The 12,104-nt window shown below is 36.2% G+C and overlaps 1 protein-coding gene across 1 annotated transcript in view; it reads left to right on the top strand.

Moving 5' to 3' along the window:
- SLX4IP (SLX4 interacting protein) overlaps nt 1-12,104 on the top strand; it is a 183,889-nt gene that overhangs the window by 148,709 nt on the left and 23,076 nt on the right. Inside the window, exon 5 of the mRNA XM_077753739.1 lies at nt 10,544-10,621. Coding sequence (XP_077609865.1) covers nt 10,544-10,621 — 78 coding nt within the window. The remainder of the gene's footprint in view (nt 1-10,543; nt 10,622-12,104) is intronic.

Raw genomic sequence — 12,104 nt, 5'->3', positions numbered from 1 at the left:
TCATCTGGCACTCCTCATCTTCCACATAGGAAGTTTGAAAGTTGTTGCAAGAGAGACCTGCTTGAACAGCCAGCAGTTCAAACAGCCAGCCATCTCATTTAGAAGGTTTATTAAAAATCTGTTTTGGGGGCACCTGGGTGGCTCAGTTGAATAAGCTTCAATCTCTTGATTTTTGCTTGGGTCATGATCTCCCCTTGTGTGAGATCAAGCCCAACTTCAGGTTCCACGATAGTACAGCACCTGCTTGGGATTTTCTCTTTTCCTCTCTCTCTGCTCCTCCCCATCTTGCACCCTTTCCCTCTCTCAGAGTAACTAAACAAAATCTGTTTCATTTATGCATAGTTATTTAAAGGTGAGTGAAAGGTTTTGTAGCGAACTTTGAGATTTTCATAAGAGCCCAGTTGTATCGTCCCCATCGTTATGCATGGTCTGGCAGAGTTTGATTGTGGGAGCCATCCTTTTGAATTTCATTTCGTCTGTGCCTGCACATTATCTAACCCTATTTTTCATACTTGATGGTAGGAGCATATTTTCATAAACAAAAAGTAGGAAAGCAGTATGGGAAAGAACTTGAAGTGATAATTTCTCAATTTGTTTTATTCTAATTTTTGTCTTCCTGAGAAGCTTTCTTCTCAATGGTAACAATCTCTGATGGATCCCATAGATAGTAAAATTAATAGCACATGTGGCCAGTGGTATTGCATACAAAGTCAATGAAGTGATGGGTAGAAAATTTTTTTTCTAAGTAAATTTGGCCTTGAGTAACAATTCAGTTCATAGGTTTTTTTGGTTTTTTTCATGTAACTAACTAGTTCGCCCCATTTGTTTTGACATCAAATACACATAGCTTTCTTGTGACTCAGAGTCCAGTACTGTCCTTATTTAAGAACGCGAAATGTTATCTCAAGGGATCCTTTTGGAGTCTCTAAATGTCTTGGGTAATAAGTGAAATTTTTAGCCCAGGACCAAATATTCCACTTACCCACCCAAATTGTTTCCCAATTGTGGTCTTAAACTAGGATCCTGTGTGTGTGTGTTCTTCAACTTATGGTAAGACTCTTGTGTTTTAGTTCCCACAGAACAGCCCCTGTCCCCAACCCCACCCATCACCAACGATGGTGAAGATCACACTTAGGCCTATAACGTGTTTCAGAGGGCCCCATAAGGGCTTTTCCAAAGTCTCCATCTCACACCCAACCTCTCTGTATGTTCTAAGTGATGGTATCACACTTGTGATTTCTCTGCCCTTGGCCATCTTATAAGGACAAATGTGACTGACTGAGTGGACAGTTTCAGAATTAATGAGTTATAATTCATTTTTCCTGAACAAAATAGCTTTAGAACACACATATTCTTCATTTTTAAAATGTTCTATATGTACCTGGTCTAGTGTAACATGGGAGAAGACATTGTCAGCACTCAGTAGCTACAGCCCCTTCCTTCCTACCCTCTTATTAAATCTCACCGTGTCTTCAGATGGAGAATGAGAGCTGACTCATGACCTCAGACTGGAAACAGTCACAAGACTGAACTGGTACACAGTATGAAGCTGCTTCCAGGTCAGCACATAGTCTTCTGATTATCACCAAGTGCCCTTTCTTAAAACAAGAATGAGACCACTACCCTACCTGCTTACCTTTGCTAAAAATTTAAGTGTTTATAAATTTAAGATCTCACTTCTTTGAAATTATCTTTAGGAGTAAATCTTCAATTCATCTGTGTTCCAGACTTTGAATTATAATTACAGTGTTAGTTTGAACCTGCTCTTTCCTGCAGAACTTAAAGGAAGCTATCAAAATTAATAAAGGGCTGGCATTATAAAAGAGCATTCAGGTTGAAAATTTGTATTTAGGCAACTGAGATCTTATTTTTTTTTAAAGTACAAATCCTGAATGGGGGTCACTCTACAAGACAACTAGCCTGATGCCTTTAAAAGGTCAGAATTAAGAATTAAAGGAAGGAAGAGATTATTCTAGACTACATGGAATGTAAGAGACATAACCAAATGCAATGCATGATCTTTGGTTGGATTCTAATTCAAGAGGAAGATCATTGATACACATTTTGGGAAATCTGAGTATGGACTGGTTATTTGATGGAGCAATAATGTCATGCTCAGTTGTGATCACACTATCTTGGTGGTATAAGAGAATGTCTTGTTATATGTGAGTCTGTGCTCACATATTTAGGAGTAAAGTGTCATGGCATCTAATTGACTTTGAAATGGTTTACCAAATACATATTTGAAACATAACAAAATATTAACCATTATTGAGTCTAGACGATGGGGTTTTGAGTGTTCATGACACTGTTTTTCTACTTCTGGATGTTTGACGTTTTTCATCACTGTGAGTGATGATACTAATGATGAAGAGTTCATCTCAGGGAGAGAAGTATTATGGGACAAAATAGGTCTTCCTGTTTTGAGACTCCCTTATGGTTTGGGACAAGGCTTGGCTGGAGGAGAGCCATGCCGTGTTGGGTGGAGCCAGCTATGAAGTAGTGCTTACCTGTCCTGCAGTCCTGATGGCTCAGCAGGCCACTCAGAGGCATTTTCCCAGGCTCCACATTGGTCTCAAAAGAGCTGTGGGAGAGGGCTTTGCATTGAGATGCACTATACCATAGACTTACCTTGACTATGAGTCCCCTGGAAAACAAGTGTAGCTAGATAGTTTTACAGTAAAAACTCTATGTTGTATATTTGTTCTCAGTGACTTGGGACTATGAAATAGAACAACCCAAATACACGACCACTCCCTTAAAAAGTATTACTCACTGCAGCACAGTACTACTTAAAACTAATCTACTGCCCTGGTAAGCCAGGATGGAATTTGTTTAACCTGTATTTGATTTTTTTTTTGTTGTTTTTCCCTTTCTGTCCATGAAGTCTCTGCATTTCTAATAAAGCCATTTGAGAGCAGTTTATTTAGACAGACTATGAAATGAAATAGTAGAACTCTGATTTGTCCTTAAAACATGGACCACCCTTTCTCTCGTTAGTATTACTGAGTCCCTACACCTCCTTTTTTTCTTAGAGACTTAATTCTCTTTGGTGAACTACCAGGTGAGTCAGAAGAATGTTGATGTGGTAACAAATCATCATTTCAGGCCCCATTGGAGGTTGGGAGGTCTGTGTGAAGATTGAGCAGCAGCTCTTTACAAAGTATGGAATGCCAGAGGCATAGACTGGAGACTTGGGGGACTACTTGGAGGCCAGGGGAGAAGGTAGACTCTTGTTAGTACTGGACGTAAAATGACATTAAGCAGTGCAGAAATATAAATTATTTCTAGAAATACACACATCTGAAGACTCCTGGTAGAAAGCTGATTCCACTACAGAACTTTCCTTCTAAATCCCAGTCTCTTCCTGTGTCTAAAGACAGTCTTCTCAGACTTAGGAGGACCACAATAGCTGGTAAGAAAACACACATACTTAAATGTGATTTACAAGTGCTTCAGAATCTCAGAGTGCCATTCTCAGGTAGTTTTCAAGTGAAAAGATTCTCACTTTACGATTTCCATTTTGTTCCCTAACCCCAGTCTCCTGCTGATTCGAGTGCGCTGCATTTAGAACACCAGTGTTAGCAAGCTTGCAGCTTCGACCCAGAGAAGGGAAAGAAAAGCAAAGGGCCTCCTGGATTCTTTCCCAAGTTGCTGCTTGATTTTAGAGAATAGTGGAACTTTGCTTTAGCTCTGGATAAGGACAAAATCTCAAGAGCCTGCTGAACTCTGTGAAGTTAATTACATTAAAGAGCAAAGATAAGAATGTCATCTTTATCACTGCTTGCTATCTATGGATAAATGAAATACATCTCCATAAGCATTTCGAGTCAGTATATTTCAGTGGCAGTGACGTTCTCTGTTTATATATCAAAATTAGTTTGCCGTAAGAACTGACACAGTATCTTTGGTGTTTAATTTCTCTTCAAGTTCTCTTTAAATAATAAAGTTTCCTATGACCAGTGGAATTTGGATTAAGCAGGTGAAAATCTTTTTTACATGTTAAGTTTGCCATTTTTCTTGTAGATGCCATGGAGGTGGAGGGTTCCATTAAATTCATAACAAATCTCCAGTTTAGGAATGATTCTCTTTAGCATAATCCTATCCTGGGGGTGGAATGGATAGGGGATACTCAGTTCTAGTAATTTCAGTCATAAATCACTTAGAAGTTTCTTTATACTGCTTTTTCTGTAGGGGAAGGTATCATATTGAAATTGTTAGTTATCTGACCAAGTAAGATTTCTTTATAACTCAAGTATCTCCAGATACCATACTTCCTGTATTTGGAGCTGTAGTTTTCATAGTCAACTTCAGATTTAGCTCCCTCTTAATAACCTTCTATTGCTGGATATTTTATACAGAGAAAAGATTTTTGAAAATCTGAATCTTAATCACTTAGAGCTGTAAGTGTTACCAGCAAAGGCAGAATGACTTAGATAACTGCATTTTATTGTTATTCACACCTTTGGAAGACTGACATTATAAGTGATTACTTGAAAAATCACTATAAACTTTTACTGTCTGTATTTGTGGATCCTTTCTTCCACACCCCCACAGCAGTAGGACAGATAAACATGTGGAAATCACTTCTACTCTTTCACTGACCTAAGGAATAAAGGATTTGTTTTAAAGCACTCAGAATAATGCCAGTGGTGTGCATATTTCATTTGACATTTTAAGCATAAGAAAAGCACATGACCAAAATGCAATCTGTTTCAAGTGTTTTAGGAAAAAATATATTTCATCTCTGTAAATCTGGAGATTATGCTATCATAGATATCACTCGTATTTTGCAACCCCCGTGACTAAAGCAGTTGTGCTGTCAAAGCTGTACCTTGTGTAGACAGACGTCAAATCTGCAGTCACGGATGTTCTGGATCTTTCTATAGGGGTGTGAGAAGGATATTGAATGTAAAAGTGGGGATTTCTTTGCATTTTTAAAAATAAAAGTTATTTCAAAAACAATTATAACCATGGACTTTGAAGAGTCTGAGGGTCCTGGAAATCATCTCTTCTACCTCCTGGCCCTTCCAGTTTCATGGATATAATACTATCTCTGAGGTTGTTTTACAACCTGGAGACGTTTACCATCTTTGGGACAACATTTTTACTTAATGTTTTCAGAAAAGTCATCAACAGAGTAGTTTATACCTGGAGGTAAGCCAGAAGGGAAGGAAGAGAGGAGGGAGGGAAGAAAGCAGAGAGAGAAGAAAGAACTAGGCTGGTACTTGTGAAATTTTGTTGCTATCCTATAAGATGAATGGTAATGTCTCCATTTTCAGATGGAATGTACTTCTTTGTACCAGGCTCCTTTACTTGACATTTTGTTTGTGAGATATTTTTCTGATACGACCTGTAGTTGTAGTTTATACATTTTTAGGGGCAGAGTAGTATTTCACCAGGATTATGCTCCCTCCCCTTTAAATGTAAGTTTCAGGTGTACATCTTTATAATTCAACATTTGTATATACTATGAAATATATTTACCATCCGTTACCCTCCATTTAACCCTCTTCATCCATTTTGCTCCCTCTCCTTGCCCCATAACGACTACTCTGTTGTTTTATTTGGTTTGTTCATTTGTTTGGTTTTTTAGACTTCACATATGAGTGAAGTAATACAGAATTAGTCTTTCTCTGCCTTACTTAATTTAGCCTAATATCTTCAAGGTCCACCTATGTTGTTGCAGATGGCAAGATTTCATTCTTTTTTATATTTGAGTAGTAGTCCATTGTATAAATGTACCATATCCTAGGGTGCCTGGGTGACTCAGTCGGTTAAGTATCCGACTTCAGCTCAGGTCATGATCACACGGTTAGTGGGTTCGAGCCCCGCATTGGGTTCTGTGCTGACAGCATGCTCAGAGCCTGGAGCTTGCTTCAGATTCTTTGTCTTCCTCTCTCCCTGCCCTTCCCCTGGCTCATGCTCTGTCTCCCTCTGTCTCAAAAATAAATAAGCTATAAAAATTTTTTTTAAAAATGTGCCACATCCTCTTTATCCATTCATCTGTCAGTGAGTACCTAGACTGTTTCCATATCTTGGCTATTGTAGGTAATGCTGCAGTAAACATATGGGTGCATATATCTTTTTGAATTAGTGTTTTCTTTGGATAAATACTTAAGAATGGAATATTGGGGTCATACGGTAGTTCTATTCTTAATTATTTGAGACCACTATAATTTCCATAGTGGCTACATCGATTTACTTTCTCACTATCAGTGAGAATGCACAAAGTTTCCTTTTTCTTCATATCCTCAGCAACACTTGTAATTTTTTGTTTTTTTTTTCTTTGTTTGCTTGTTTTTTTGTAGCCACTCTAACAGATGTTAGGTATTTTCTTATTGTAGTTTTGATATGCATTTTCCTAATAATTAGTGGTGTTGACCATCTTTTCATTTGCCTATTGGACATCTGTACATCTTTTTTGGAGAAATGTTGGTTCAAATCTTCTACCCATTTTTTAATCAGGTTGGTTGATTTGTTGTTGTCAAGTTGTAGGAATTCTTTATATATTTTGGATATTAACCCTTTATCAAATATATAGCTTGCAGTAAATCTTCCTGCATTTAGTGGGTTGCCTGTTCAATTTGTTGACAGTTCCTTTGCTGGGTAGAAGCTTTTAAGTTTGATGTAGCCCATTTTGTGTACTTTCACTTTAATTTCCCTTGTCTTTGTAGTCAGATCCACAAGGATGTTCCTAAGACTGATGTCAAGGAGCTTATATTTTTCTCAAAGAATTTTATGATTTCAGGTCTTACATTCAAGTATTTAATGCATTTTGAGTTAATTTTTGTGCATGGTATAAAATAGTCTAGTTTTACTCTTTCACATGTGGCTGTCTAATTTTCCCAACATCATTATTGAAGAGACCATCATTTCTCCATTGTATGTTCTTGGCTTCTTTGTCATAGATGAACTGTCCATATATGTGTGGGTTTATTTCTGGTCTCTTTATTCTGTTTCATTGATCTGTATGTCTGTTTTTGTACCAATACCATAATGTTTTGATTTACTACAGCTTTGTAGTATACTTTGAAGTCAGAAAGTGTGATGCCTCCAGCTTTGTTCTTCTTTCTCAAGATGTCTTTGGCTATTTAGCATCTTTTTTTGTTTCATAAAAATTTTAGAGTTGTTTATTCTAGTTCTGTAAACTATGCCACTGGGATCTTGATAGGTGTTGCCAAAGATTATATTGAATAGTGTAGACATTTTCACACTATTAATTCTTCCAATCCATGAGCACAGAATATGTTTCAATTTATTTGTAGCTTCTTCAATTTCTTTTGTCAGTGTCTTAACAGTTTTCAGGGAACATGTCTTTCATCTCCTTAATTAAATTTACTACTAGGTATTTTGCTTTTTTTTTTGATGCAATTGTAAATGAGATTGTTTTCTAAATTTCTTTTTCTAATGTTTTGTTAGTAATGTATAGAAATACCACAGATTTCTGTATATTGATTTTGTATTCTGCAACTGGAATGTATTCATTGGTTTTAACAACTTTTTTTGATGAATTCTTTAGAATTTTCTATATATAGTATCACACCATCTGCAAATTGTGACAGTTTTACCTCTTTTCTGATTTGGATGCCTTTTATTTATTTTTCTTCCCTAATTGCTATGGCTAGGACTTTTGAGACTATGTTGAATAAAAGTGGTGAGGGTGGCATCCTTGTCTTCTTTCTGCTGTTAGAGCTTTCAGCTTTTCACCATTAAGTGTGATGTCAGCTGTAGGATTGTCATATATGGTTTTTATTATATTGGGGTATATTTCCTCCATACCCACTTTGTTGAGAGTTTTTATCCTAAATGGATGCTCACCTGACTAAGCTACCTTAGTGCCCCAAGGATATTGCTTTTAATTTTCTTTTCTCTTTTCTTTTCTTTTCTTTTCTTCTTTTCTTTTCTCCTTCCTTCCTTCCTTCCTTCCTTCCTTCCTTCCTCCCTTCCTCCCTTCCTCCCTTCCTCCCTCCCCTCCCCTCCCTTCCCCCTTCCCTTCCCTTTCGCCTTCCCTTCCCTTCTCCCTTCCCTTCCCTTCCCTTCCCTTCCCTTCCCTTCCCTTCTTCCCTTCCCTTCTTCCCTTCTTTCCTTTCTTTCTTCTAGTCATTGGTCTGGTTTTGGTATCAGGGTAATTCTGGCCTTGTAAAATATGTTTAGAAACTTTCCCTCCTTCAATTTTTGGGAGAGTTTCAAAAGGCTAGATGTTAAATTTTCTTTGAATATTTGATAGAATTCTTCAGTGAAACCATCTGGTCCCTTCTGTTGTTAGGAGGTTTTAGATTGCTCTTTCGACATCCTTACTAGTAATTGGTATATTTAGATTTTCTATTTCTTCATTATTCAGTCTTGAAAGATTGTAGGTTTCTAGGAATGTATTCATTTCTTTAGGGTTTTACAGTTTTCTGGTATATAATTTTCATAGTAGTCTCTTATGATCCTTTGTATTTCTTTGATACTGGTTGTAACTTCTCTTTCTGATTTTTTTTTTTTTTAGTTTTCTCTTTTTTCTTGGTAAGTCTAGCTAAGATTTTTTCAGTTTCATTTATCTTTTCAAAGAACTAGCTCTTTGCTTCATTGCTTTTTTTTTCTGTTGCCTTTTTAGTGTGTATTTCTCTTCTGGTCATCATTATTTCCTTTATTCTGTAAATATGGGGTCTTTCTTGTTCTTCTTTCCTGATTCCTTTAGTTGCAGAGCTACATTGTTTATTTGAGATTTGTTTGTTTGTTTCTTGAGGTATGAACTTCCCTCATGGACTACTTTTGCTGCATCCTATGTATTTTCATATGTCCTATTTTTATTTTCACTTGTCTGTAGATTATTTTTTATTTTCTCCTTTGATTTCTTCAGTGACCTATTGGTTATTTAGTAGCATGTTGTTTACTCTCCATATTTTTATATTTTCCCCATTTTCTTCTAATGAATTCCTGGTTTCATACCATTGTGGTTGGAAGAGATGCTTGATATGATTTCAATTTTCTTGAAATTATTGAGACTTGTTTTGTGGCCCAACTTGTGATCTATCCTGGAGTATATTCCATGATTGCTTGAGAAGAATGTGTATTGTGCTTTTGAACAGAGTATTTTGTATGTATCTATTAAGTCTATCTGGTCTAATGTGTTGTTTAAAGCTGATGTTTCTGTTGTAATTTGTTGTTGTTGTCTGGCTGATCTACCCATTGATGAAAGTGGGTATAAAAGTCTCCTGGTATTACAGTATCAGTTTTAATTTCTCCCTTAAGGTCTGTTAGTGTTTGCTTTATATGTTTTAGCGCTTCCTTATCTGGTGCATATATATTTATAAATGTTATATTTTTTTATTGAATTGACATCTTTATGTAATGCCCTCTTTTGTTTTTTTATTACAGTCTTTGTTTTAAAGTTTGTGCTATTTTATATGAGTATACCTACTCCAGCATTCTTTTCATTTCCATTTGCCTGGAATATCTTTTTCTATCCCTCACTTTCAGTCTGTGTTCTTACTTCTAAAGTGAATACCTTGTAGGTAGCATATAGATGGCTCTTACAGTTTTTTGTTTGTTTGTTTGTTTTTTATCCATTTAGCACTCTGTGTCTTTTGACTGATGATTTTAGACCAGTTACATTTAAAGTAATTATTGATAAGTATATACTTCTTGCCATTTTGTTCATTATTTTCTTGTTGTTTTTGTAGTTCCTCTCTGTTCCTTTCTTCTCTTTCATTCTTCTTTTGTGGTTTGATGTCTTTCTTTAGTGTTTATCTTTAGGTTCTTTTCTCATTTTCTTTTTGTATTTATTATGTATTTTTTCCTTGTGGTTACCACAAGGTTCATATAAAATATATATAAATAACAGTCTGTTTTAAGTTGATAGCAACTTAATTTTAAATTCATTCCAAAGCTTTACCTTATTACCCCTCTCCCATGTTTTATATTTTTGATGACACATTTTATATCTTTACATTTTAGGCTGCCTTTAACTAATTATTGTAATTTGAGGGAATTTTACTACCTTTGTCTTTTAACCTTCATGCTTGCTTTACAAGTGCTTGATCCACTACCTGTGTTATATATTTTACTTTTCCAGTGTGATTTTTCCTTATATATATATATATATATATAAAATACATATATTGTTATAATTAATAGTGCCATTTCTCTTGGGCTTAAAGAAGGCCTATTAGCATTTCTTGTAGGGCCAGTTAAGTGGTGACGAATTCTTTTAGTTTTTGCTTTTCTGGAAAGCTCTTAATCTCTCCTTCAATTCAGAATGATGATCTTGCTGGGTAGAAAATTCTTGGTTGAATTCATTCTAACAGATGAAGTAACTGAGCCACTTCAGGGACTGGAGACCATCCCAGCCAGGTGTTCTGACCAGGCCTCCTAGAAGAGCCCATAGTGTCATATTTACCCCTTCCTCTCATGTGAGTCCCTCTATTGATTCTTTTTAACCTTTGATTTGGTAAATAATTATTGAACACATACTATGTGGTAGGCACTAGGGAGGCCTGTGGGATTTAGTGGCAAGCAAGCTTGTAATCTAATGATATCCTCCTTCATCTTACAGGTTATGGCTTTCAAATCACAGCCTATTTCCTCAAGAGAGGGATTCGCCTCCTATGTTGCAGGAGTTCACAGAGTACTGGTAAGAAGCTGATATCTTGAGTTGTCAGGCATTTTGCACTATTTGCTTGCCTTAGAGAAGGAATGAAAATTAAGGAATAAAGATTCCAACTTGTTTCATTGCCTTAGTAAAATTGAAGTACTGATTAAGAGTGTATCTAAACATTTATGATTTTTTTCCCAATTTTCACTGTTTTACTGCCTATCTGAGAACTGTGAGCTGGGCCATGTTATGCTTTACTTTCCTGCTGCATCTCAGCACTTTCATTGAGCTTCCAGAATGATTTGACAGGCATTTACACTATGAATCACTTCATCTTTGTCTGTGCACACCGAGTCCCTGGAATATAGAACAAGTGTGTACACGAGAAAATGCTTTCCCAGCCCAGAGCTGTCAGAGCCTTTCTTAGGTTTGTGACAAGGCCAGCTTTCACCCCTCCTTTCCCCAAGTCAAGATGTCTGCTGAGGAAATGATGTCAAACACATCCAGCCAACAACAATAAAGTCAGATGCTAATGACAATTCTGCAAGCTGATCTGAACATTGGAAAGAAACTCTAACTGAACTTCCTTGGATGACTTTAATATATAAGATATGAAACAAGGACTTTGAAAATAAACTGTATAGAAGTTTGCTCTTGGCATCTTCACAGTTATCTGTGCTTTTTAAACTTTAAGTGTCACTCAAATATATATTACTTTCTTACTGGGGCTTTCCACTTTGTTCAATTCTCTTAGTAAAATAAGCCATTCAGCCTGGTATCTGTCTGTTAAAATGAAGGCTAGCTACCCTGTATGGTAAAGATTGCTATTGCCTAAATCTTTTTTAATATTAAAATGATAAAAATTTCAGTTATGACCTAAGTAAAGAAGAAGTGTACAGAGGTTGCTTTCTGTTTATATGATACGTGGCCCCAAAATGTTCAAAATTCATCAGTCTAGTATTGTTACTTTTCAGAGGAAGAAATAGAAGGACAAAACAGAGGAATAACTGAATAGAATTGATCATTTTTAATTTAAATTCTGATCCACTGAGTTTTATTTCAATGACATGATTTTAGGTGGGAGGGAAATAATGAATTCCGTGGCTTAGTTTCCCCTAAGGAAACAGACTACTTATCACTTACCCCAATAAGAAATTTTAAGAATTAATGAATAAATATTAATGACTTTATTTATTTATTTATTTGCTTTTCAAAGTCCATCCCTAGTCTCTTACCAGATAGAACATCCATGAAAGGTCCAAATTTCAACACACTCGGGCCCTTGGAAATAGGGATTTCTATATGAGGAGGACTAGTGGGAGTAAGACCAGAATGACAGGTTAGACCCTGCTCCTGGAGGGCCTAGAAGTTTGTATATCATGGGATGGGTACTGAGGAGCCACAATGGAGTTTTGAGCAAGATAAGTGGAAATATTTTTTTTTTTAGAACTGTTAACCTATTTGCACCGAGTAGGATGAATTAGAATAGGGAAGAGTGATCACCAAGGAGACAGAAGTGGTC

The sequence above is a fragment of the Crocuta crocuta genome, unplaced genomic scaffold (genome assembly GCF_008692635.1).
Source record: "Crocuta crocuta isolate KB4526 unplaced genomic scaffold, BGI_CrCroc_1.0 scaffold82, whole genome shotgun sequence".
In the NCBI taxonomy this organism is placed as follows: domain Eukaryota; kingdom Metazoa; phylum Chordata; class Mammalia; order Carnivora; family Hyaenidae; genus Crocuta; species Crocuta crocuta.
Note: the sequence above shows the minus strand (reverse complement) of the source record. Positions and strands in the feature narration are given on the sequence as shown.